This window comes from Stenella coeruleoalba (genome assembly GCF_951394435.1).
Source record: "Stenella coeruleoalba genome assembly, chromosome: 13".
Classification (NCBI taxonomy): domain Eukaryota; kingdom Metazoa; phylum Chordata; class Mammalia; order Artiodactyla; family Delphinidae; genus Stenella; species Stenella coeruleoalba.
The window spans coordinates 50,565,403-50,591,775 of record NC_137159.1 but is presented as its reverse complement, the minus strand read 5'-3'; the positions used below and the strand labels follow the sequence as shown (position 1 = coordinate 50,591,775).

Genomic DNA, 26,373 nt, shown 5'->3' with positions numbered 1-26,373 from the left:
TAGAATACTTCCAATAATATACATTGTACTAGATCAGGATGAAGTGACCTGTGTTCAAAATCTGGTTCTTTCCTAGCTTAGGTATATACCCAAGAGAAATGATCACACTGAGACTTCTACACAAATGCTTATAGCAGGAGTATTCATAATGGCCAAAAATTAGAAGCAAACCAAATGTCCCTCAACCCATGAGTGGGTAAACCAAATGTGAGATACTCTCACAATGAAATATGACTCAGCCACAAAGAGGAATGAAGTTCTGATAAATGCCACAACATGGATGAACTTTGAAAACATCATGCGAAGTGAAGGAAGCCAGGCACAAAAGGCCATATGTTGTAGATTCTATTTAAATGAAATGTCCAGACGAGGCAAATTCATAGGAAAAGAAAGGAGATTGTCACGGCCTGGGGGAGGAGGAAAACCAGAAGTGACTGCTCATAGGTACAAAGTTTATTTTTAAATTGATAAGAATGTTCTGGAATTAGATAGTGATGGTTGCACAGCTCTGAATATCACTGAATGAAACATTGGTGAATTGTCATTTTATATATGTGAATTTTTCAAATTATTTATTTATTTAGGCTGCACTGGGTCTTAGTTGCAGCACTCGGGATCTTCATTATGGCATGCAGGATCTTTAGTTGCGGCATGCGAACTCTTAGTTGTGGCATGCATGCAGGATCTAGTTCCCCGACCAGGGATTGAACCCGAGGCCCCTGCATTGGGAGCGTGGAGTCTTACCCATTGGACCACTAGGGAAGTCCCTATATATGTGAATTGTATATCAATAAACCTATTATAAAAAAAAAATCCTAGTTCTGCCTCTTACCAGTTGGGTGACTTTAGGTAATGACTCTAAATCCAAGTCAACTCAGCCATGAAATGGGAATAATGATATATACCTCCCAGAGTTGTTTTGATAAGTGGGATCATGAACTTGAAAATGCTTCTAAACTGTAAACCTTTGGGCCTGTCAATGAGTTATAAGTTCATTATGAATTGGGTTTTTATCTTCTCCTGTATTTTCTATAGCACTAACAAGGTCTAACTACATAGTAGTCATTCAAATAAAGACTTTTTGAATTGATTCAAAAGCACTGCAATTTAAAAAAAAATTTATAAATTGGGGTATAGTTGTTTTACACTGTCGTGTTAGTTTCTACTGTAGAGCGAAGTGGAGTTCCCTGTGCTATACAGCGAAGTGGAGTTCCCTGTGCTATACAGCAGGCTTTCATTAGTTATCTATTTTATACATATTAGTGTATATATATCAATTCCAATCTCCCAATTCATCCCACTCCTCCTTCCCTCCTTTGTGTCCCTACATTTGTTCTCTACATCTGTCTATTTCTGCCGTGCAAACCAGTTCATCTGTACCATTTTTCTAGATTCCACATATATGCGTTAATATACGGTATTTGTTTTTCTCTTTCTGACTTATTTCACTCTGTATGACAGTCTCTAGGTCCATCCATGTCTCTACAAATGACCCAATTTCGTTCCTTTTTATGTCTGAGTAATATTCCATTGTATATATGTACCACATCTTCTTTATCCATTCGTCTATTGATGGGCATTTAGGTTGCTTCCATGACCTGGCTATTGTAAATAGTGCTGCAATGAACATTGGGGTGCATGTGTCTTTTTTGAATTATGGTTTTCTCTGGGTATATGCCCAGTAGTGGGATTGCTGGGTCATATGGTAATGCTATTTTTAGTTTTTTAAGGAACCTCCATATTGTTCTCCATAGTGGCTGTATCAATTTACATAACCACCAGCAGTGCAAGAGGGTTCCCTTTTCTCCACACCCTCTCCAGCATTTGTTTTTTGTAGATTTTCTGATGATGCCCATTCTAACCGGTGTGAGATGATACCTCACTGTAGTTTTGATTTTCATTTCTCTAATGATTAGTGATGTTGAGCAGCTTTTCATGTGCTTCTTGGCTGTCTGTATGTCTTTTTTTTTTTTTGCGGTACACGGGCCTCTCACTGCTGTGGCCTCTCAGCCTCAGTGGCCATGGCTCACGGGCCCAGCCGCTCCACAGCATGTGGGATCTTCCCAGACCGGGGCACGAACCCGTGTCCCCTGCATCGGCAGGCCGACTCAACCACTGCGCCACCAGAGAAGCCCTGTCTGTATGTCTTCAGTGGAGATATGTCTATTTAGGTCTTCTGCCCATTTTTTGATTGCATTGTTTTTGTAATATTGACTTGCATGAGCTGTTTATATATTTTGTAGAGTAATCCTTTGTCCATTGACTCGTTTGCAAATATTTTCTCCCATTCTGAGGGTTGTCTTTTTGTCTTGTTTATAGTTTCCTTTGATGTGCAAAAGCTTTGAAGTTTCATTAGGTCCCATTTGTTTATTCTTGTTTTTATTTCCATTACTCTAGGAGGTGGGTCAAAAAAAGATCTTGCTGTGATGTATGTCAAAGAGTGTTCTTCCTATGTTTCCCTCTAAGAGTTTTATAGTGTCTGGTCTTACATTTAGGTCTCTAATCCATTTTGAGTTTATTTTTGTGTATGGTGTTCGGGAGTGTTCTAATTTCATTTTTTCTCATGTAGCTGTCCAGTTTTCCCAGCACCACTTATTGAAGAGACTGTCTTTTCTCCATTGTACATCCTTGCCTCCTTTGTCATAGATTAGTTGACCATAGGTGTGTGGATTGATCTCTGGGCTTTCTATCCTGTTCCATTGATCTCTATTTCTGTTTTTGTGCCAGTACCACATTGTCTTGATTACTGTAGCTCTGTAGTATAGTGTGACGTAAGGCAGTCTGATTCTTCCAGCTCCGTTCTTTTCCTTCAAGATTGCATTGGCTATTCAGGGTCTTTTGTGTTTCCATACAAATTGGGAAATTTTTTGTTCTAGTTCTGTAAAAAATGCCATTGGTAATTTGATAGGGATTGCATTGAATCTGTAGACTGCTTTGGGTAGTATCGTCATTTTCACAGTATTGATTCTTCCAATCCAAGAACATGGATTGTTGGTATCTCTCCATTTTTTGGCATCATCTTTAATTTCTTTCAACAGTGTCTTATAGTTTTCTGCATACAGGTCTTTTGTCTCTCTAGGTAGGTTTATTCCTAGGTATTTTATTCTTTTTGTTGCAGTGGTAAATGGGAGTGTTTCCTTACTTTCTCTTTCAGATTTTTCATCACTAGTGTATAGGAATGCAAGAGATTTCTGTGCATTAATTTTGTATCCTGCTACTTTACCAAATTCATTGATTAGCTCTAGTAGTTTTCTGGTAGCATCTTTAGGTTTCTTGATGTATAGTATCATGTCATCTGCAAACAGTGACAGCTTTACTTCTTCTTTTCCGATTTGGATTCTTTTAATTTATTTTTCTTCTCTGATTGCTGTGGCTAAAACTTCGAAAACTATGTTGAATAATAGTGGTGAGAGTGGGCAACCTTGTCTTGTTCCTGATCTTCGAGGAAATGGTTTCAGTTTTTCACCATTGAGAATGATGTTGGCTGTGGGTTTGTCATATATGGGCTTTATTATGTTGAGGTAAGTTCCCTCTATGCCTACTTTCTGGATGGTTTTTATCGTAAATGGGTGTTGAACTTCCTCGAAAGCTTTTTCTGCATCTATTGAGATGATCATATGGTTTTTCTCCTTCAGTTTGTTAATATGGTGTATCACATTGATTGATTTGCGTATATTGAAGAATCCTTGCATTCCTGGGATAAGCCCCACTTGATCATGGTGTATGATCCTTTTAATGTGCTGTTGGATTCTGTTTGCTAGTATTTTGTTGAGGATTTTTGCATCTATGTTCATCAGTGATATTGGCCTGTAGTTTTCTTTTTTTGTGACATATGTGTCTGGTTTTGGTATCAGGGTGATGGTGGCCTCGTAGAATGACTTTGGGAGTGTTCCCCCATCTGCTATATTTTGGAAGACTTTGAGAAGGATAGGTGTTAGCTCTTCTCTAAATGTTTGGTAGAATTTGCCTGTGAAGCCATTTGGTTCTGGGCTTTTGTTTGTTGGAAGATTTTTAATCACAGTCTCAATTTCAGTTCTTGTGATTGGTCTGTTCATATTTTCTATTTCTTCCTGGTTCAGTCTTGGAAGGTTATACCTTTCTAAGAATTTGTCCATTTCTTCCAGGTTGTCCATTTGATTGGCATAGAGTTGCTTGTAGTAGTCTCTAAGGATGCTTTGTATTTCTGCGGTGTCTGTTGTAACTTCTCCTTTTTCATTTCTAATTTTTTGATTTGAGTCCTCTCCCTCTGCTTCTTGATGAGGCTGGCTAAAGGTTTATCAACTTTGTTTATCTACTCAAAGAACCAGCTTTTAGTTTTATTGATCTTTGCTACTGTTTTCTTTGTTTCTGTTTCATTTCTTTCTGCTCTGATCTTGATGATTTCTTTCCTTCTACTAACTTTGGGTTTTCTTTGTTCTTCTTTCTCTAGTTCCTTTAGGTGTAAGGTTAGATTGTTTATTTGAGATTTTTCTAGTGTCTTGAGGTAGGATTTATTGCTATAAACTTCCCTCTTAGAATTGCTTTTGCTGCATCCCATAGGTTTTGGATCATTCTGTTTTCATTGCCCTTTGTCTCTAGGTATTTTTTGATTTCCTCTTTGATTTCTTCAGTGATCTATTGGTTATTTAGTAACGTATTGTTTAGCCCCCATGTGTTTGTGTTTTTTTACGTTTTTTTCCCTGTAATTGATTTCTAATCTCATAGCATTGTGGTCAGAAAAGATGCTTGATATGATTTCAATTTTCTTAAATTTACCGAGGCTTGATTTGTGACCCAAGATGTGATCTGTCCTGGAGAATGTTCTTTGTGCACTTGAGAAGAAAGTGTAATCTACTGTTTTCAGATGGAATGTCCTGTAAATATCAATTAAATCTATCTGGTCTATTGTATCTTTTAAATCAATTAAATATCAATTAAATCTATCTGGTCTATTGTGTTTCCTTATTAATTTTATGTCTGGATGATCTGTCCATTGGTGTTAAAGTCCCCCACTATTATTATAAAAGATTTCCTCTTTTATAGCTGTTAGCATTTGCCTCATGTATTGAGGTGCTCCTCTGTTTGGTACACATATATTTATAATTGTTATATCTTCTTCTTGGATTGATCCCTTGATCATTATATAGTGTCCTTCCTTGTCTCTTGTAACATTCTTTATTTTAAAGTCTATTTCATCTGACATGAATATTGCTATTCCATCTTTCAATTTTCATTTGCATGGAAAATCTTTTTACATCCCCTCACTTTCAGTCTGTATGTGTCTCTAGGTTTGAAGTGAGCCTCTTGTAGACAGCATATATATGGGTCTTGTTTTTGTATCCCTTCAGCAAGACTGTGTCTTTTGTTTGGAGCATTTAATGCATTCACATTTACAGTAATTATCAATATGTATGTTCCAGTTACCATTGTCTTAATTGTTTTGGATTTGTTTTTGTAGGTCCTTTTCTTCTCTTGTGTTTCCCACTTAGAGAAGTTCCTTTAGTATTTGTTGTAGAGCTGGTTTGGTGGTGCTGAATTCTCTTAGCTTTTGCTTGTCTGTAAAACTTTTGATTTCTCCATCAAGTCTGAATGAGATCCTTTCTGGGTAGAGTAATCTTATTGTAAGTTCTTCCCTTTCATCACTTTAAATATATCGTGCCACTCCATTCTGGCTTGTAGAGTTTCTGCTGAGAAATCAGCTGTTAACCTTTTGGGAGTTCCCTTTTATGTTATTTGTCATTTTTCCCTTGTTGCTTTTAATAAATTTTCTTTGTCTTTAATTTTTGTCACTTTGATTACTATGTGTCTCAGCATGTTTCTCCTTGGGTTTATCCTGCCTGGGATTGTCCACGCTTCCTGGACTTGGGTGACTACTTCCTTTCTCATGTTAGGGAAGTTTTTGACTATAATATCTTCAAATATTTTCTTGGGCCCTTTCTCTCTCTCTTCTCCTTCTGGGACCCCTATAACGTGAATGTTGGTGCATTTACTGTTGTCCCAGAAGTCTCTTAGGCTATCTTCATTTCTTTTCATTGTGTTTTCTTTATTCTGTTCCACGTCAGTGAATTCCACCATTCTGTCTTCCAGGTCACTTATCCGTTCTTCTGCCTCAGTTATTATGCTACTGATTGCTTCTAGTGTATTTTTTATTTCAGTTATTGTATTGTTCATCTCTGTTTGTTTGTTCTTTAATTCTTCTAGGTGTTTATTCTTTAATTCTTGTAGGTCTTTGTTAAACATTTCTTGCATCTTCTTGATCTTTGCCTCCATTCTTTTTCTGAGGTCCTGGATCATCTTCACTATCATTATTCTGAATTCTTTTTCTGGAAGGTTGCCTATCTCCACTTCATTTAATTGCTTTTCTCGGGTTTTATCTTGTTCCTTCATTTGGTACATAGTCCTCTGCCTTTTCGTGAATGTGGTTTTTGTTCCACAGGCTGCAGTATTGTAGTTCTTCTTGCTTCTGCTATCTGCCCTTTCTGTCTTAAGATATTTTCTAATTTCCTTTTCGATTTCTTCTTTGACCCATTGGTTAGTGAAGAGTGTAGTGCTTAATTTCCACATGCCTGTAAATTTTTCAGTTTTTTTCTGCTGTTGATTTTCAGTTTCATTCTATTGTGGTTGGAAAAGATACTTGATATGATTTCAGTCTTCTTAAATTTTTGAGACTTTTTTTGTAAACTAACATGTGATCTATCCTGAAGAATGTTATGCATGTGCTTGAGAAGAATGTATTCTGATGCTGTTGTGTGGAATATTTTGTATATGTCTGGTAGGTTCATTTGATCTATACTGTTGTTCAAGTCCTCTGTTTCCTTATTGATCTTCTATCTGGATGTCCTATCCATTATTGAAGTTGCTGTGTTGAAATCTCCTACTACTATTGTGTTGGTATCTTTTTCTCCCTTCAGTTTTTTAATGTTTGCTTCATATATTTGGGTGCTCTGATTCTCATAATTGTTATATCTTCCTGGTGAGTTGACCCTTTTTTCATTATATAATGCCCTTTTTTGTCTCTTATGACAGTTTTTGACTTAAAGTCTATTTTGTTCTGTATTAGCATGGCTACCCCTCCTCTCTTCTGGTTTCTGTTTGTATAGAATATCTTTTTCCATCTTTTCACTTTCAGTCTATGTGTGTCCTTAAATCTAAAATGGGTCTCTTATAAACAGTGTATGGTTAGATCTTGTTTTTTTAATTCATTCAGCCATCAAAAGTGTTACAGTTGCTTTTTTTTTTTTTTTTTTGCGGTACGCGGGCCTCTCACTGCTGCGGCCTCTCCCGCCGCTCTGGATGCGTAGGCCCAGCGGCCATGGCCCACGGGCCCAGCTGCCCCGCGGCACACGGGATTCTCCCGGACCGGGGCACGAACCCACACCCCCTGCATCGGCAGGCGGACCCCCAACCACTGCGCCACCAGGGAAGCCCTAAAAGTGTTACAGTTTTTAAGCATTTCTTTAAACTCAGTTAATTTATAAATCTGGATACTTTTAAATCCAAGTGTTTCTCAGAACAAATGTCCTCTAGTAACTTGAATTTTTCCCCCTCATTTTATGTTCTTATTTTCTCTTTGTCCTTTAACAGAGACAACATATCTGATTCATTGGCAAGACCGCAATCTGATCCCAAAGATGTGCTCCACAAACCCAGGCAATTGGGTCACATTTGATGATGACCCTGCTTTTCAGTCTTCTCAAAAGTCAAAGAATTTCCCTCTGGAGAATCAAGGCATTTGTAGGCCAAATGGACTTAAACTGAACCTTTCTGGTACTAAGGAATTTCCCAGTGGATATTCCTCCACCAGCAGTACCCCTCTCTCCTCTCCCATCATAGACTTTTATTTCAGTCCAGGACCTCCAAGTAACTCTCCTCTTTCTACACCTACCAAAGACTTCCCAGGTTTTCCTGGCATCCCCAAAGCAGGGACTCATGTGCTTTATCCTATTCCAGAATCATCTTCAAACAGTCCACTTATACCTGGAGCAGGTTCTTCCATATTGCCTACTAAACCAACCTGTTTATCCCATGCTTCCTTACTCAGTGACCACTCATGTATACATCCAGCTCCCAAAGTGGGTCTTCCAGATGAAATGAGCCCTCACCAGGCTGAAAGCCTAGGGTTCCAAAGTGATACTCCCCAGTTTCAGTATTTTCAGGAGGACTGTGCCTTTTCAAGTCCATTTTGGAAAGATGAAGGCAGTGCTTCCCAGCTCACCTTTGACCCTCCAGGAAGCAGAAAGATGGTCCCATCAAGAGACAAAGAGATGCCTATTGATCAAAAAGGCTTAAATCAATGTTCACTCAACTATATCTGTGAGAAACTTGAACATCTCCAATCAGCTGAGAACCAAGACTCATTTGGAAATTTGTCTACGCAGTATCTGTATGCTGAAGATGCTGCCTCTTCCTTTGTGCCCCACATGCTCTTCAGGAGTCAGCCAAAAGCCGGATGGTCTTTCATGTTGAGAATTCCTGAGAAGAAGAACGTGATGTCTTCCCGTCAGTGGGGGCCAATTTTTCTAAAAGTCTTACCTGGAGGAATTTTGCAAATGTATTATGAGAAGGGGTTAGAAAAACCATTTAAAGAGTTACAGCTCAATCCATACTGCAGGCTTTCTGAACCCAAAGTTGAGAACTTCAGTGTGACAGGAAAAATCCATACCGTGAAGATCGAACATGTGTCTTACACAGAAAAAAGGAAATACCATTCTAAGACAGAAGTAGTTCACGAACCAGACATAGAACAAATGCTGAAGTTGGGATCCACAGAGTACCATGACTTCCTTGACTTTCTGACCAGTGTGGAGGAGGAGCTGATGAAGCTGCCAGCTGTTTCAAAACCAAAGAAGAACTATGAGGAACAAGAAGTTTTCCTTGAAATTGTGGACAACTTTTGGGGTAAAATCACTAAGGAAGAAGGAAAATTGGTTGAAAGTGCTGTGATAACTCAAATCTGGTGCCTCTGCTTTGTGAATGGGAACACAGAATGCTTTCTAACCTTGAATGACCTTGAGCTGCAGAAGCGAAATGAATGCTATTTTGAAAAAGACCCAGAAAAGAAGGGGATTGATATTCTTGACTATCATTTCCATAAGTGTGTGAACGCACAAGAATTTGAGCAATCAAGAATCATTAAGTTCGTACCTCTGGATGCCTGCCGGTTTGAGCTGATGCGTTTCAAGACTTTGTATAGCGGCGAAGACCTTCCCTTTTCCCTGAAGTCTGTAGTGGTTGTCCAGGGGGCGTATGTGGAGCTTCAGGCCTTTGTCAACATGGCCCCGTTGGTCCAGAGACCATCCTTGAGGTCCTGTGACAACATAATGATACACTTTCCTGTGCCATCGCAGTGGATCAAGGCCCTCTGGACCATGAACCTCCAGAGGCAGAAGTCCCTGAAAGCCAAAATGAACCGCCGGGCGTGTCTGGGGAGTTTACATGAACCTGAATCTGAACCTGTCATACAGGTCACTGTGGGGTCAGCAAAATATGAGAGTGCCTACCGGGCCGTCGTATGGAAGATAGACCGGCTTCCTGATAAAAATTCAAGTAAATATTCAACACTCCAAGCTGATTTTCATGTGAAATCACTTAAATGTATTCGCCCCCCTCCTCCCTGGGTTGAAACCAGGCTGAGGCAGATGGGGTAACGTCATTCAGCTGAGGCCATGCTTACATCGCTGGGTGGGAGATGGAACATTTAGTCAAACAGCTGGTTTATTGTGTCCCCTTATGCCTATTTCTACCAGATAAGTTTAGCCTAACATTTTTTTAAGGTATCATAAGAAATACCATCCGAGGCTAGGATTTTATTTTGGATGGTGGTACCGAGGGAAAATTTCTAGTTGGACTTCTTGACATCAACCGTCAGCCTCAGATATTAAAATTATTGTTCATATAGCTTAGATTCCCTAACTGACCTTTTAAGATCTGTCATCCTTGAACATACCTGAACTTTTTTGTGTTCTCAGCCAGTACCACTTCCTCCTTAGGGTTTGTTCCCTGCTTCTTGAAATAAGACTACCTTTCATTTTCACCCAAGTTAATTTCTTTTGCTGAATTGACCAATTTGACCATCTTGACAGGTTGTTTTAATTTTAATTAAGCATTAAAATTCAGTTACATTTTTTTATTTTGTAAGGCAAACAATGAATCTAGAAGCTTAGAACTTTGAAGAGACAGCCCTAGTACTGCATTTATTTTAAAGTAGTAAGTTAGTAGTGGGTGTAACATAATAAAGCAAAAAAGCAAAATTTGAAGGTAGGGCTGCTGCCTGTTTTAGTTCAGTTACTTCTGGCAGAACGCTGGGCTGTGGAGCTAAGTTGGGGGCAGATTTGGGGCATCTGAGTTGATGCATTCATCATTTAGGCAAACCTTTATTGAGCACTTACTGTATTCCAAGTGCCACATCAGGTGCTGGGGCTAAAGAGAAGTAAGATTGATCCCTGTTTCCAAATAGCTCACATCTGGTCTAATCCTTCAGGGGAATTTAATTACATCCTAGGGCCCTCCACGCCGTGGACTGCGGAGGAAGCATTTTTATTCAGGGTGGACCTACAGCAGTGTTTCTCAAAACTGGCCGTCAGAATAGCCTGAGAGCTTTTAAATAACCTTGATGTTTAAGCTCTACTCTATGCCAATTAAATCAGAACCTCTGGGGGAGGGCCCCAGGCACCCATATGTTTTGAGAGCTCCCCAGGTGAACCTAATGTATGACCCAGGTTGAGGGAAACTGCTCTGCATGTCTCGTGTTGTTTTGGGGCCGGAAGAGCTAGCCCCAGACTACGGTGGACCTAAGGGGCAGCATGCCACCTTCTCTGTGCCCTGCAGTTTTCTGGCTTAACATCTGTCAACTGATTGTATCTTGAGCTACAGACAGGGCCCAGCAGGTGAGAGACACAGCTGGCATCTGAGGAGCCCTAGGCCCCTGTGCTGAAGGGAAGCCCCCATTCAGTAGCCTTTCCTGACACTCCCTGCTTTTCTCCATTCATGCCAAATTCCCCTCCACCGTGTCCTCCTGACTCACAGTAGTTGGTGGTTACCTTCTAGTCCCAAGGAACAGCCAGGAGAGCCCAGGCCCAGGGCGGGGAGAGGCAGTGATAGGATAGCGTGGTCACAGGCGTGGCCTCTAACGGTACCTCTTGGTCAACTCCAGCATGATGGGAATATCTTCCAGGATATCATCCACAGCGGTAATGCTTCCTGCCTTCTTGATAACGTTGCTGGAGGAGCAAGTTCAAACCATTCTCAGATTGTCTTCCCCCCCAGGGAAACAGATTTTGAGGTTTTGAGTGTGTGGTTCCAAGGGATCTGTTCTCAAAGTTATGTGTGCTGCCTTTTAGGTGAGAGACGTTCTAAAAATCAGAATATCGTTGCCTTTTATTTTGCTGAACACAGAGGGAAAGGGGGAGGTAGGCTGGAACGCGAACCGTAACCTCCTTGGTCCACAGATGTCCTCTGAGGTCTGGGTGATAACCTGACTCCTGTTCTCCTTTGGTCCTAGGGATGGTCACTGGGCCCAGAACAAAAGGTCAGGTGCACCTTTTGCCTGGATTTGCAGCAATGCTTATGCCTCTGAGAGAGGAGCACAGAGGGCTCAGCCTGCTGGCTTGTCCAGCTGGGGTCAGCGGGCCAGGGGGACAGGTTCGCAATGAGCCCACTCCAGCTGCTCTGCCTCGGAGCAGGCACTCCAGCTAGACCCTCCGGGGCAACCACGCCTTTTTTTTTTTCAACTGAGAACCTGTACCAATCATTCTTTTCTAATTTTGGAAGGAGAACAACATACAAAGCTTCTTGTGAAAATGTTCCTGTTCAGAACAGTGCATTTTCTCAGAATTAATGGTAGAGTTAATTGATTCAGTCAACAAGAGGTTAGTAAGAGGGCTCACTCATTCACACGTCCATTCCACAAACACCCACTGAATTTCCTCTAGGTACAGGCTCCGTGCTGGGTGCTTGGGGGATACAGATGCAAACATGATCCCTGCTGTCTGGAAACATAAGTCTAGTAGGCGAGGCAGACGCGGAAGCAGCTATCCAAATGAGCTGTGGAAATCTGCTCTCTTCTCTTCTGGAACAGGTACAGACGTTATCTAATAGGGATCCCAGAGGAAGGAGTCATCAACTGCAGGGGGCAGTAGGGAAGGCTCTGCTTCAGCTTGGCCTGTGAGAATCAGTGAATAGGAACAGCAGAAACACAGGCGTGTCGGTGGGGGACCTTACCTGAGTTATGGGGCCGAGGGGGTAGTTGGAGAAGAAACCAGCCTGCCAGGAGGGTCGTGAGCCAGGCTGTGGGGTGTGGAGTTTGTCAGCAGGGCCTCAGGAATGTTTTCAGGCATGACTGTGACAGAATCCTACCTTGTTTTAGAAAGTCAGGCGTACGTTGCAGAGGAAAGATTCAGGAGTAGATTATAGTACAGGGAGGCTGGTAGGAGGGGAGAGAGGTTGACCAAGGTGGAGGGCAGTGGGAGCACTGAGACAGAGGTGAGCGGTGGGTGAGCGAATTCAGAAGAGGTGACCTCGAGACAGTGACAGTGGTCTGTGGGCCTGGGGGAAAGGGAGGGGCTGGGAGGAGGTCCGGGTGGGCGATGGTGCCATTAGCTGAGATAGCCTCTCCTCCTTTTAAAATCTGTTTCCCAGCCCTGGCTGCATGTTAAGAGTCCTTAAAATCATTAGAGCTTTAATATTTAAAATACCCATATTTAGGCCTCATCCCTACCAATCAGACTCCCAGGGTGAGGCCCAGCTATTGGTGCTTGTAAGAGGCTCTCCCATGCAGCTGGCCTCGTACCTCTCCTGGGAGACCTGTCATGGCCTCCTAGACATCACTCCTCCCTGCTGTGTATCCCTGTGTCTTCTAGAGCCCTGTTATTGCCCTCCCATCCATATTTACCAGCAGTTGAGCTCACTGAGAACAATTCGAAGAGTGTGCATTCCCAGAGAGGCTGGCTGGACTTGGCCTTGGCCTTTGGGAATATTTGTGGAAGACTGTCATAGCACCAGGCTCACACAGAATGTGAGCATTCCAGACAATTACGTGGTGAGAATTCACTGACCAGATTCTTTGGGATAAAGCTGCTTTGTTCAAATCAGGTCTGTGCACCAAGAGGAGGCCCGGGAAAAGGCAGTGAGGCTGTGTCTGGTGGAGTCTGGGGGAGGGGGCAGGGGGCAGCTCTGAGCCAGGCTGGGGCCCAGACACTTCTGGGATCACGTGGCCCTGTCGCCGAGGCTTCTCCACGATAGGGGCTGGGGGAGGATAATGCGAAGAGTAAGAGGCTGCCTGGCATTTTGCTTCCTGAGAAGAAGCATAGAAAGAGTAAGGTTGGGGCAGAGAGGAAATCTTTATCCTAAGGCAGTGCTTCTCAAACTTTTGTGTGCATATGAATCACCTTGTTAAAATGTGGACTCTGAATCAGCAGGTGGGGCTCCCCAATACTGTGCCACCCACACGTGCTCCAGTGATGCCAGCGCGGCTGGCCATGGACCTCACGTAGAGGAGCAAGGACTTAGAGCATCTCGATGTTTCTATATGATTTTAAAATCACTTGGGCATTTAGAGAACAGAGGATTTTAAAAGAGGGTCTTTAAAACGTTACCCTTTCAAGCTAGTTTCTGAAAAACCTGTTAGAAAAAAAAATTTTTTTTAGAAAGGAAACTAAAAAAATGTATGAAAAAAAATGTATGAAGTATATGTACTAATTAAAAAAAAATTTATGCCCCTTTCCTGGGGATTTTTGAGATCGGAATTGAATTTTCCTATTGGTGAAATAACTTACATGTGATATCAGGGGAGGTGGGAAGGGATGCTGGCTCCTTAAATGTCTCTTCTACCAGCACATCGATGCTTAATATTCCTTTAACAGTGGGTGAGCCTTTCGTTTTACAACAAAGGTTGGCCCCAGATAGTTCATTCAGGCTAAGGTGTGAATGACAACAGAGGACAGTTTCTTGTGCACAGATTTTGCTGGGGGTGGGAAAGAGGAGGAGGAGGGGGGAGAAGGAGGAAGAGAAGGTGGTGGAAAAGGAGGGGGAGGGAGAGAGAGGAAAAGGGAGGAAGGAGAGGGAGAAGAGAATGAGGACATTTGAAAACACCGATTAGTCATAGAGGGTACATATGGTAGCGTAGAATTAGAAAGAGAAGTGAGCATGGTGGAGGGTCAGTTAACAAATGTATCTATCTCCACTTTCCCAGTTTTAACCAATTTTTAAATATGACTCGCCTTTACTTTTTTCTTTGCTTTCTCTTCAGCACATTGGTTGTTCTCTCCTCCTCCACTACTTGTGTCATCCTTCTACCATTCATTCCCTCCAGCTGTCACCAATTCAGTTTCACGTGTGAAATATTTTGGTTCAAGAGGGACCCGGTATCTACTAGACCTAAATAGATTTCGTGATTTGCATTCCTGGTCCTTAGAAAGTGATGAGGGACTAATTACCGAAGCCCGAGAGTGCCCCCTGGTGGTCAGTACTGAGATAAAGAACATGATTTTCCTCTATCTTTTGTGCATTCACTTGTAAATTCCACAAATATCCTTTGAGCCCCTAATGTGCCAGGCTTGTGCTAAGGACGGACATGATACTGCTCTTCATGGATATCAAAGTCCAAAGGGAGTGTGAGTTATTAAACATTGTAGAGTATTTAGAGTTTTAAAAGCCAGGAAAAATATGCCAGAAAACTTGAAAGGAAAAACGTTCTCCTTTTACCAGTTTTTTAGAAAAGGGGGTAGAAAGGTTTTGTTTCTAAACCCATTTTTGGAGTACTAGGTCTTCAGCTTGGGTGATTTTCATTGCAAAAGTTCCAAAAGAGTTTCTCTTTAAAATGTGAATATCAGTATTCACATCTAATATCAATTAGATCATCTCCAATATCATTTTCAGCTCTACAAGGGTAGAATTCATGGTGCTTTCATTAGCAAAATTATGGTAATTAAATAACAATACTGAATTTGTAATAGAATAGCACTGTGCACTTCTATCTATACCACTATAGTATACCACGTCCCTAGAGCTCTTATGTGTGCCAACTAGCTTGTTTAATCCTCACAGCAGTCCCATAAGGTTTGTGTTGTTATCATCATCATCACCCCCATTTTCAGTTGGGGAAACTGAGGCTCAGAGAGATCAAATAACTTGCCAAGGGTCACCCACCTTTTAAGTAGCAGAGCTGGGATCTGACCCTGGGCCATCTGAGTCCAGTGTTCATATGCTTAACCACTATGCCATAAAGGACTGAAGACTGCCTGAATTAAGTTTAAATAAACTTATGTATCCTGCAGACAGAAGGCCAGAAAGGCTAATGGATTGTGGACTCTCCCCTGGCTTTGTGTGTGTGTGAATAAAGTTATCACTTGCCTGCAGTGATCTGGGTAGCTTAGAGCACCTCTGAGGCCGCTGTTGTCCTGCCCTACAAGTGAGAGGAAATGCTAATGAGCATCTGTTGGTTAATTGATGGATGAGTTCTCAAGGCCTTTTACAGCCTTAGAATTCTATTAGTCTCTCTACAAGAAACAGGTTGTAAGGAATGAAAGGCAATTTATCTTTTAAGAATTAAGTGAAATCCTTTAAACTCTTGTTTTTGTGCCTAACGCTATATTCTGATGGAAATTTTCTTTCTTGAGTCGTGTCAGTGGTATAGTAATTTAATCTGGCTTTTGAAATTATTGTCATCTCATACATTTAGTTTAAGTAAAGATAGCTGCATGGGATATGTAGATGCTGTGGACTAAAGGAACAGAATCATGGAACATTTATAGAGTTACTATAGTGGTTACGTTGAAAATATTTTTTACTCCATTGTAACACACACACATAAACACACACACACAGTACCTGACCCCTCTTAAAGCTTTTGTGTATATCTGATATCCCTAGGTCTGGCACAGGGCCTGGCTTGGCATAGAGTAGATGCTCAATATATGGCAAAGTGAAGTGAAAAGAGATATTGCATTGAAACACTGAAAGTCAGTATGCCCATATTTACACGGTACATTTGTTCCAGTCAAAGCTTTAAGGAGGGTGAGTGGGAATTAGTGTACTAAAAAATAATCCATTCTACTAAAAAAAGAATTCTTGGCCTAGAATATTTTCTGAAATGTAAAAAAATCCATTAAGTTTAACTTTTTAAAAAATCATAATTCTTTATAATGTGACCTAATTTAGGCTGAAATTTACCTTTGCATTATCTATCAATAAATAGAGTGGTAAGAAAATGAATAAATTAAGAATTACTGTAAGATCTTATTCAGTCTACTTAAAGAAAGTTTTCTCTCTTTACAGATCTTATGCACATTATAGCCAAATAATGATGCTTAATATAAATATTACTCACCTTTTAATTTAAAAAACTTAGCATACTTTTATTATTCTGAATTAGAATCACCCAGTATAAGGCACTCACATATGAACTTGATATAATTCTAAATTTTTCGGATCGCTGTATTGTTGGTCATTGTTTTATTTGAATAATTAAATGAAATATTAAACTTTCTTTTTTAAAAAAGAAACAGCATACTTCTCATTGAAAACATTTTGGGAGTTAACATATATAACTATATAATGATAAAGTTGTACTTACTTCAAAGCTAGTACTTAAAAAATGCAGGTAGACTTCCCTCCAGTTAGTGCAAAATTGTGAATTTTGATGGTATGTCGTTTAATGGAATTCACACAACCATAGTGCTAATGGAAATGCTTATTAAAGAGAGGGTTACATGCCTCTTATGCTCAAGAGAAATGTTCAATGGCCGTTGAAATACTTTGACTGACCATTTGATTTTTTTCTTCAAGGTCCTGATCATCCCCATTGTTTGTCATACAAACTAGAACTCGGATCAGACCAAGAAATTCCCTCTGATTGGTATCCATTTGCTACTGTTCAGTTTGGGATTCTTGACACCTGTGCCTCAAGGACAGAGGTCAGGTCTCTGGGGGTGGAGAGTGATATCCAGCCACAGAAACATGTTCATCAGCGAGCCTGCTACAACATCCAGGTACATCCCGAAGCCCTTGAGTTCAGGTTGGGGCTTCCGAAGCTTTGACCTGATTTGGCTTTAGATATTTGCTTTGCCCTGTTAAGTGACTGTGTGTGTGTATGTGTGTATTTGACCTAGAAAAGAGTGATGGTCACCAGTGAGCCTAGTTCTTCCCCTCAGTTCTAGAGAATATTGGAAGCCTGAGGACACAGTGCTGTGTATTTAACTCAGCTCTCAATGAAAAATAGGGCATTAAAAATAAGTTCACATTCCAGAAGCATATTTATAATAAAGATTTTGTTAGAACAGCATTTCCCAAGGTGTGTTCTATGGAACATATGTCCCCTATAATGATCCAAGAAAAAAATAAGTTGGGGAACATCGTACACTAAATTAATGTTGAACAAAGGCTCTGAGAAGTTCTGCAATAAGGAAACTTGTTAAACTTAACTCAGTTTCTCCCAACTCATCAATTATGGAATCTTGTCTCCTGTAAAACACCTATCAATATCTTCTGGAATAGTATTCTGTGGAGCAGTCTTTGGGAAATACTGAGTTACTCTATCACCACAATTTTAAATGTTCACCATCAGCTCATCTGCATTCTTGCGCCAGATGAATTAAGGAGTGACATACACTTGCACAAGTTTGTTCCTAAACTTGCTTTTCCTTCTCATCTTCAGACTTAGATATAGAGATAACCTCTGCCACACATTTCCAATAGTGTCTTTTTTTTTAATTAATTAATTTATTTTTGGCTGTGTTGGGTCTTTGTTGCTGTGCGCTGGCTTTCTCGAGTTGCGTTGAGCAGGGGCTACTCTTCGTTGCAGTGTGCAGGCTTCTCACTGTGGTGGCTTCTCTTGTTGCGGAGCACAGCCTCTAGGCCCGCGGGCTCAGTAGTTATGGCTCGCGGGCTCTAGAGCGCAGGCTCAGTAGTTGTGGCGCACGGGCTTAGTTGCTCCGTGGCATGTGGGATCTTCCCGGACCACGGCTCAAACCCATGTCCCCTGCATGGGCAGGCAGATTCTTAACTACTGTGCCGCAAAGGGAAGTCCCCCATAGTATCTTGAAATGGTGTGATTATATAAGTCATCATTAGCATCAACTGGTGGTTCTATAATATAGTAACCAAGTCTGGATTTTTCTTTATTTTGGACTATCTGTTCAGAAGCCTGTAAGTTTGGGTCTGGTGATTTTTATTCTATTGGTAAAATGAATGATGAATGGGCGCTGTTCTGTGCAGCCCCTTCAGGACTGAAGGACTTATTCCCTCGGCAGCTGGGAATTGCCCTGGATGAAGAAGGATGCCATGCTCCAGGTCATGCCCCCTTCCTGGGGCAGCCTGTGTCCAGTAACTGGTGGATTAGGGGTCTAAAGACCCTTTTACCTCAAGTTGGAATAACCCTGCAGGGCCTTCGTAGCTTCAGCCCTCCCTGGGAATCGGCTGAAGCCTTTACTGGGACTGCTTTGCGGCCCGACTTCTCCCTCTTCCTGTTCTGCTCCCTTCCCTCCCCTCCTTGTCAGGTGTCCTCCCCGGCAGCCCTCCCCAGTAAACTTTCTGCACATCAGTCTCCACCTCAGCATCTGCTTCTTGGGGAACCTGACCTGTAACACTAGGCATCTAAGTATTGTGTGTGACTGAAATGTGTGTCAGGTGCTCATGGAGATGTCATTTATACTGTTTGCTGTTCGTGGGATGTACCAGTTTCACATAGTTGTAGAGGACCGCTCACAATTATATACCAAAGTCTCTTTAGCTTTAATAGCATGGGTGGCAGTCAGTTTCAAAATGTTATCTTCCATTTAATAAGTATTTATTGAGCAGTTTCAAAGCGCCAGCTGCTGCCGTAGATGCTGGGAATACAAAGGTGAACAAAAGACCACCCCCTGTTCTCATAAACCCTACCTTCTAGTGGTGGAACAAAAAATAATTAGTAAACAAGCAAATAACATAATTTTAAGTAGTGACAAATTCTAAGAAGAGAGTAAAAGAGGGTCACAGGATAGAGAGGGATGGAGGGCTTCCTTATCTAGAGTGGTCCTGGAGGGCCTCTGTGAGGAAGTTTGAGGTGAGATGAAGAAGAAGAGGGGCAGGCAGATGGTTTGGCCCAGCTGTTTACTGTTGTAAACTAGTTTTAGTTAGAGAGATGATTTTGGGTGTGCTCTAAATCTCAGGTGGGCCAGAGGCTGGATATATGATACTCGGGGGCATCTTTGATCGCATGTCTAGCCAGATTTGTAAATGTCTTATCAGTATATGTAGTCCGTATACATTTTATAAAACCTGTGTCTGACTTGGAAGAAAGTTTGTCCTCTTCCAGATCTGACCCTAGAAGGGAAGGATTTGGGAGACTCTGCTGTTCCAAAAGAGAGCAGTGTGCTTCACTTGGGAACGGGCACGACCGGATAGAGGGGCTGTGTTTGTGTCCAAAGGATGAGGTGGCTAGAGTCCTTGCCTCATTTACAAACGAGGACTGAAGAGATGTTGTGCTGTGTTGCATTTGTTAATGCTGCCCCTGTTTTGCTTTTGCATGACAGGTTGAAATAGAAAAGAAGTGGATTAAAATCGATGGAGAAGACCCAGATAAAGCTGGTGACTGCGTAACTCAGTAGGAGTAGCAAGAGTCAGTGATGACGACCCACTTTCCAAATACGCAATTCACAGAAACCACACAAAGTTCTGCTACTGTAGAGTGGAAATGACAGGTCCAGTGGTTACGTTTAGAGAAGTTAGACCTGCAACCGAACCGTCTGTACTTTATGCTTTTGATATGTTTGTGCCCTGGGGGTGTGATCTAAAATGTGTCTATAATTTTCATGATGTTTTTGTTTCCTAGTGAAACTCAGAGGCGCTCTTATTGTGACCTGACAGCCACTTGGCCAAAGCATTTTTGAGTTTTGATTGCTTGGTGGCTGATTGTTTTGCCCTCTGGGTTACCTGGGGCCATAGTTATTATCCTCCAGCCCCTACCTCTTCTTATTGCGCTAGCACTAGTACTAGAGGACGAGGCAATCAGAGGAGACGTAAACCGAAGTACTTAACTTTCCCTCTTGCTCTTGTCTGAAACGTGGTTAGTTGTAGGATGATGTTGAAACCACAGGCTAACATGGAGATGTGGGACTATCTCTGACTCTGAATTATTTATCTTCCTGTCCTGTTACCACACTGGTGAGTAACCATCAGCTGTATTTGGTACCTGTCTTTCACCCACGGTATCATTATTTTCAAAATACATTTGTATTCTGATGTGTGCTGCAAAGAAGCTAGTTCTGTTGATATACATATTTCAGTACAAATCACTAAGACATATTGCCCTTTGCTTGGAGAGATTCCTTTCAAAATGGAATCCCAGTATTGGACACTAGTTAAAATATTTATGTATGTTAAAAATGAATTTTTAAAGTTCATGAATATTGTTTCCCAGAAGTGCAGACTCTAAGAATGTATTTTGATAAAGTATTTTTTTTTGTAATTAACACAAGCTTCTCTTGAGTAGAAGTCTAAATCGTATTATGATTATTTTATGTTAGCTCTGCTATCATGCTATTTATGCTAATTCTGCTTAATTTAGAGTAATTTTCTTTAAAAGATGAGCGAAGTGAAAGACACTAGATTATTTTATCTACATTTCTAAGAAGTGATATTTCTATTCAAAGCCAGGTAAATGTTTGTTTTTTAACGAAAAGCCAATGGCATTAGCAGTTATAATTCTGTTTATAATTTCCTTTCAGTGTTTATAGTGAAAGGTCAGACTTTTAAATTTAGGAAATCTATATTCTAGTTATTTTTTTAGTCAGAAAAACACGTGGAAAAAACATGTGGTATTAATGTACCTTCAATTTATGTTGATCCTTAAATATGATTAGTGGGTATTTTTCTTTATTTACTAGATTTGTTTTGAGTCAAAACTGATATAATAGCGTTCTTCCAAACAACATTATTTGTTGGCCCACAGAGTTTGTCTCATACATTTTATTTAATGTTACATTACATTCATTTTAATCTGTTAAGAAATGCAGATTTTATAAAACAAACATTTATGATCTGTATCAATCAGCAGATTTAATGCTTTTCATTATTTTACTGTAAAGGCAAAGAATGCAAAAGTTGACTGTTAAAATGAATTGTTATTGCTCTTTTTAACTTCAGCTGATGTATTGCTCATAATATCATATGCTTGAGACTCACTGTTGATGTATAGGAGGGCAAATCTATGTGCGCGTCATTTAAAAAAAATTCCACCATCCGGCCTCATCATCTGGTGTGGCACATTCTGGAGTGACTTCAATCTGCTCAGAACAAATATGGAGGCGGGCTGAACCTGATGCTGCTCCACGATACCAGGGACGGTAGCTGGGTTAATTACTGCTGGTCCTTGCAGATCTGTTTCATGGCGTCCTGCCCATAAAGAACTCAGAGTCTGATTCAGATGAACTTGATGAATATTTACACCTCAACGTAATTTCAGCACAGGGTTCAATTAATCACTCCTTAGGCTTCACAGGTTGCCAGTATGTGTGGGTACCTCACTGCTGGGGTCATTTATTCACCAGCCCTTCAGCCTTCAGGAACGTCTCAAGATTCAGTGCTGGAAATGTAACAAAAGGCTGACTGAAGCCCAAGTGAGTTTCTGCAGCAATGCAGAGGTTGATGGCAGGAACAGCGGGGTGCTGCAGCATAAGTGTTCATTTGCACATCTATTAGGATCCTTAAATATTCATTACTTAATGTTAAATTAACATTCTGTGTCAGGTGGAGAGGCTTTTTAATACAATTCTTCTGACCTCAGAAATGGCGGAAGGTCAAATGTGATCCTGATGCTCTAAGTGAAAACTCAGGTAGGGTCCACTTAGACTTACCAATTAAGAAGTAGAATCTCCTTTGCCAGAAAGTAAATGATGATCTTCAAAACAACAACAATAAAAACTCCTGCTTTTAAAGTAGGGAATGGAGGAAGGAAGTGAATGAAGGAGGAACTACTCCTTTCTAGCATTTTAATTTAGGTAATTTAGATCAATGCTTTATGAGTTTGACCCCCTTGGGGTCATTTGTTTAATTGACACAATGGCAGACTTCCAAGGAGTGGGCCAGTTTGGGATGAATTGTTCTGCTCTAATTGGTTTGGTCTGGTTGCCTTACCAGTCAAAGGATCGTATTAGCCGCGTAAATGCATTCATGGCTTGATGGTTACCTGATCAATTTACAGATCTGAATTTAAGGACATTTCCTTTTTTTATGGGGATAGAAATAGTTTATCCATTAAAAAAAGTATGGAAAAAAACCCTTCCTAGCATAAATAAAGGCTGGCATTTTTTGACCTGATTTATATATTAAACAGTTCTAGGGTTTTAGTTCCCTTCATTCTGGGTCTGTGCTTTCGATATAGCCCTTCTTCTCTTATAAATTATGTCAGAAGGCCTTCCTTGATAATGACTAAGTATTATTATATCTTATTCAAAATATGATTTTATGTCATCAATACAGATATAAAACAGATTGAGCCTTAATAATCATGTAACAAAATATTTTGTAGATTGCATATAGATTTTTTAAAATTAAAGATGTATTTCAAATGATTCTTGCTGTGCAATGGACTTATATCTTCTTTTGCAAGGTCTGGAGCAATTTTTTTTAAGGTATGAAATCAATTTCAATAACCTTAACCAATTGACTCTGTCAGGCAAATGTATACCTGCTTCACTATTAAGGACTCAGCGTACATGGCGTCTTGGCACATCCTGGAAAAATAACACAATCAAACTACAATCTGTGATGTTAAAGGATGATTTTTAAAAGAGGATATAATCATTACTCTCATAAATGATATGAGTAGATGCCCAAGATCTTACTTAACTCATTAACTAACACGGGAACTGGTAAGATGTTACAAGTGGTTCTAAGGAGAATTCAAAGAGCAGAGAGACATGTACAGGAAATAAGGAATTCTGAAAAGAATTTACAAATAGATGCAAAATGGATCTATCCATAGGCCAATATCAATAATCAATTTCCCCTAATTAATTTGCATTTGTATGGACAAAGATCATGTACGTTATTATCAGTTTTCTAAAATTTACAGAGTTGTAAAATAACTCAAAGACAATGAAGGTGTTGATAACCTGGATAAATGAACTAGTTAGTCTTTCACAATTCTTCCCAACGGGACGAACTTTATCACCAGGAGAATTCTAAGGAACTTTCAAACTTTGGCAACTGGAAATGATGTGCATGTAAAGAAATTTTTTTAAGTTTAGAAAATTATTTTTTTGCAATTTTACAGAATCTATTTCAGATAAAGTGTGTGTGTTTTGGGGGGGCATTAAAGATATGACGATAAATCAGCTCTAATAAAAACCAACCTAACAACCTCTCCACCCGCCCTTTGCATGAGGAAGCTGCCATGTGTTGGAATTCAATTCTTATCTAGCTATATTAAAGTTAAATTTCAAAACTGCATCAGGAAATGGAACTTCATAGAGGCCAGATCATTTGGAACTGTTTCAGCCACTACTGAAATTAACAGGGCTTGATTCTCATTGGGCAGGAACAACAAAAAGATTAAGTAACATAAACCAATCCTATTTATAACAAAAGTTCTCAAATTCCATCAATCATTTATTTCCTGTTTTGTCTCAACTTCACCTAGACTCGCCCCCCCCCTTTGCGTAGACACAAGGTGATTTCACTACATTTTGCTGGGTCTCTTCCAGCCCCTCCCCATTCTCAGCAGCTACTCTACTCCCAGGACCTTTTGTGCTCTTACCCAGGGTCCTAACGGACAAGGCTATTAAATTGACAGGACGGACAAGGTATTTAATTGAACCATGTGAAATTGACAATATTTAACCATTCTTGATGGCAATTCCATGGCGCTCAACCTGATCGCCTGCATATTTCCCCAGTTTATACTGAAACAAAATATTTTTGCTATAATTGTTAATAAGATCCTGCTTAGACCTGGCATCTAAATACGAATTTGTCAATTTTTAAAGCAAGACAGAATTGCTAGCCAGAAAGCAAATAGGTGAGTTACAAAAACTACCTTAGATAAAAGCTCCAGGTGATTTTATGCCTTAAAATCATGTCCTGTCTGTAAGGAGAACAGATTAGACGAGTTGCCCCTTTTTTTTTTTAAAGATTAAAGTTCATTTCTATGAGACTGCCTAGGGAAGAAATGCAAATCACCACTATACTTCGGGGGCTGCAACATTTCCCTCATCTTCGCCTCATCTATCTGCTCCAGAAGAGCCGTACAAACCTCAGGTGGGAGGATAACATATTTAAATAATATGATTGTGTGTGTGGACATTTTCCTGAAAAGCCCATTTTTGTACTATCCAGAATTGCTGTGAATTCCCTGTAATACAATTTGCGGTATTATCTTGAAACAGAAGAGGGCGCTCGCAGGCAAGCTGCTGCTACCCAGAATGAGAAACAGCGTTTGAATTTGATGGTGCTTGTATTATGATTAATAAAAGATCTTGGGGGCATTTTGTAAAGCATTTTCAAAGCACTGTGAATCCAGTGGAGTATAATTAAAATTAATGCAATAGACAAACACTCTAAAGTATTCCTAATGCCTTGTCTAAAAAGGCTGTTAAATACAATTTTACACATCCCGAAGATTTAAATACCATACTTATCTCTAAACATTTGTAAGTACTAAAGAGATAGAAAAATAGTGCCTTTCTTCTCAACACATTTCAAACAAACTTTTTCTGATGAGAATTAATGAACTCTAAATCTGCTTACTTTGAAAGATGTATAACATATTACAATGAATCTATCACGTTCAGCTTCTGAGCTTCCAGGTACATATATCAAGATCGATGTGGTCTCTAAAGAGCTCCAGCCCAGGATTGTACTTTCAGGTTCTGAGGTAAGAACAAGCAAATATGTGCTTTCAGGAGAATATTCCATGTCACCTTGACTCAGGGATAAGACTTTACCCTGTTTAGTTCTCTGAAATCAATAATGAGCATTGTCTTTTCAAGATGGGCTCTGTCTTTCTCTCAGAAATCTTTCTGGGTAGAAAGATTTGATGTCATTCCCTTATAAATGTCATTCCCTTATAAAGGGAATGATGTCATTCCCTTATAAAGCCTGTTAGAACGATGTGTTTCCAAAAACCTTAGAGCATTAGTAAGTCTATGAATGTGGCTAAACATTTGAGGCATTCCTGAAGCTGTCTTCCACACTCTGAAGTACAGAAGGCTTGTTTAAGACATTGGGTGCCTTAAGTGGTGACTTTGAATCACCTCAAAATGTTATGTGACCATTGCTCCAGTTAATTGTCTTGCTAATTCTACTGTTTGCTGCGTGTCTACTAAGTACCTGCATTTTTCTAGGCACTGGGGGTAAACAATCACAGAAACAGTAAGTTCCTGTTCTTGTAAAGGATATGTAATAGTGGGGGAAGTGAGACAATAAACAGGTATCAGGCTGTGATCATTGCTATGTAGGGAAAAAAAAAAGCAACAGAGTGGCAGAGAATGCCCTTCTAGATAGGTTGGTCAGGAAGGTACTGTCTGATGAGATGACATTCTAGCAGAGGCCTGAAAGAAATGAGAAGAGTGTGTCCAGCAGAGGGAACTCCTAGTGCAAAGGCACTGCAGTCAAGGTGTGCTTAGCCTGTCAGAGGAACACCAAGGAGGCAGGTGGCTATAAGGTGGCCAGGGCAGAGTGAGCAAGGAGGATGGTTGGGGGAGGAATCAGAGAGGTTGTGGGTAGGTGAGGGAGGCAGATCAGTAGGCCTCAACGGGCTATGGGAAGGACTTTGTGTGAGACGCAAACCACTGGCAGGGTTTGTGCGGAGGAGTGACGTAAGCTGAATTACACGTTAAGATGGTTCCATGGACATAGAAGCGGGGCAGTGAGAGAAGCAGAGAGAGCAGTTAGGAGGCTACTGCCATAACCCAGGTGAGAGGGGATGGTGACTAGGGTGGGAGATGAAAAATGGTTGGAATCAGAACACGTTTGAAATACAGAGCTAACAGTGTGTGCTGATGGGTTGGATTGGATTCCCAGAGTGAGGGAAAGAAGGAAACCAAAAATGACTCCCGGAGTTTTGACTGAGCAGCTACAAAATGGAGCTGTCTTTTACGGAGAAGGGGAAGACTGTTAGGAGAAAGTTTGAGGAGAGAGATCAGAAATTCGAGTTTGGATGTGTTAACTCTGGGATGCCTATTAGATATCCAGTTGGAGACACTAAGTAACAACTGGCTATATAGGGAGGGACAGAGGTCTGGGCTAGGGATGTGACTTTTATAGATATCAGTACTTAAAGCTGTGAGACTGGATGAGATCACCTAGGAGTGAATATAAAGGGTGGAAGTGGTCTGAGAACTGACCCTTCGCATTCTCTAAAGTTCAGAGGTCAGGAAAGTGAGGATGATCCCATAAAGGAGACTTGGGAAGAGTAGCTCA

General features: G+C 40.5%; 1 protein-coding gene across 1 annotated transcript in view; it reads left to right on the top strand.

Moving 5' to 3' along the window:
• The window catches only part of STON1 (stonin 1), a 54,611-nt gene extending 30,694 nt beyond the window's left edge, over window positions 1–23,917 (top strand). The window contains exons 2-4 of the mRNA XM_079941082.1: window positions 7,564–9,525; window positions 16,762–16,964; window positions 19,485–23,917. Coding sequence (XP_079797208.1) covers window positions 7,611–9,525; window positions 16,762–16,964; window positions 19,485–19,559 — 2,193 coding nt within the window. The 5' untranslated portion in view covers window positions 7,564–7,610 and the 3' untranslated portion in view covers window positions 19,560–23,917. The remainder of the gene's footprint in view (window positions 1–7,563; window positions 9,526–16,761; window positions 16,965–19,484) is intronic.
• The last annotated feature ends 2,456 nt before the right edge of the window (window positions 23,918–26,373 follow it).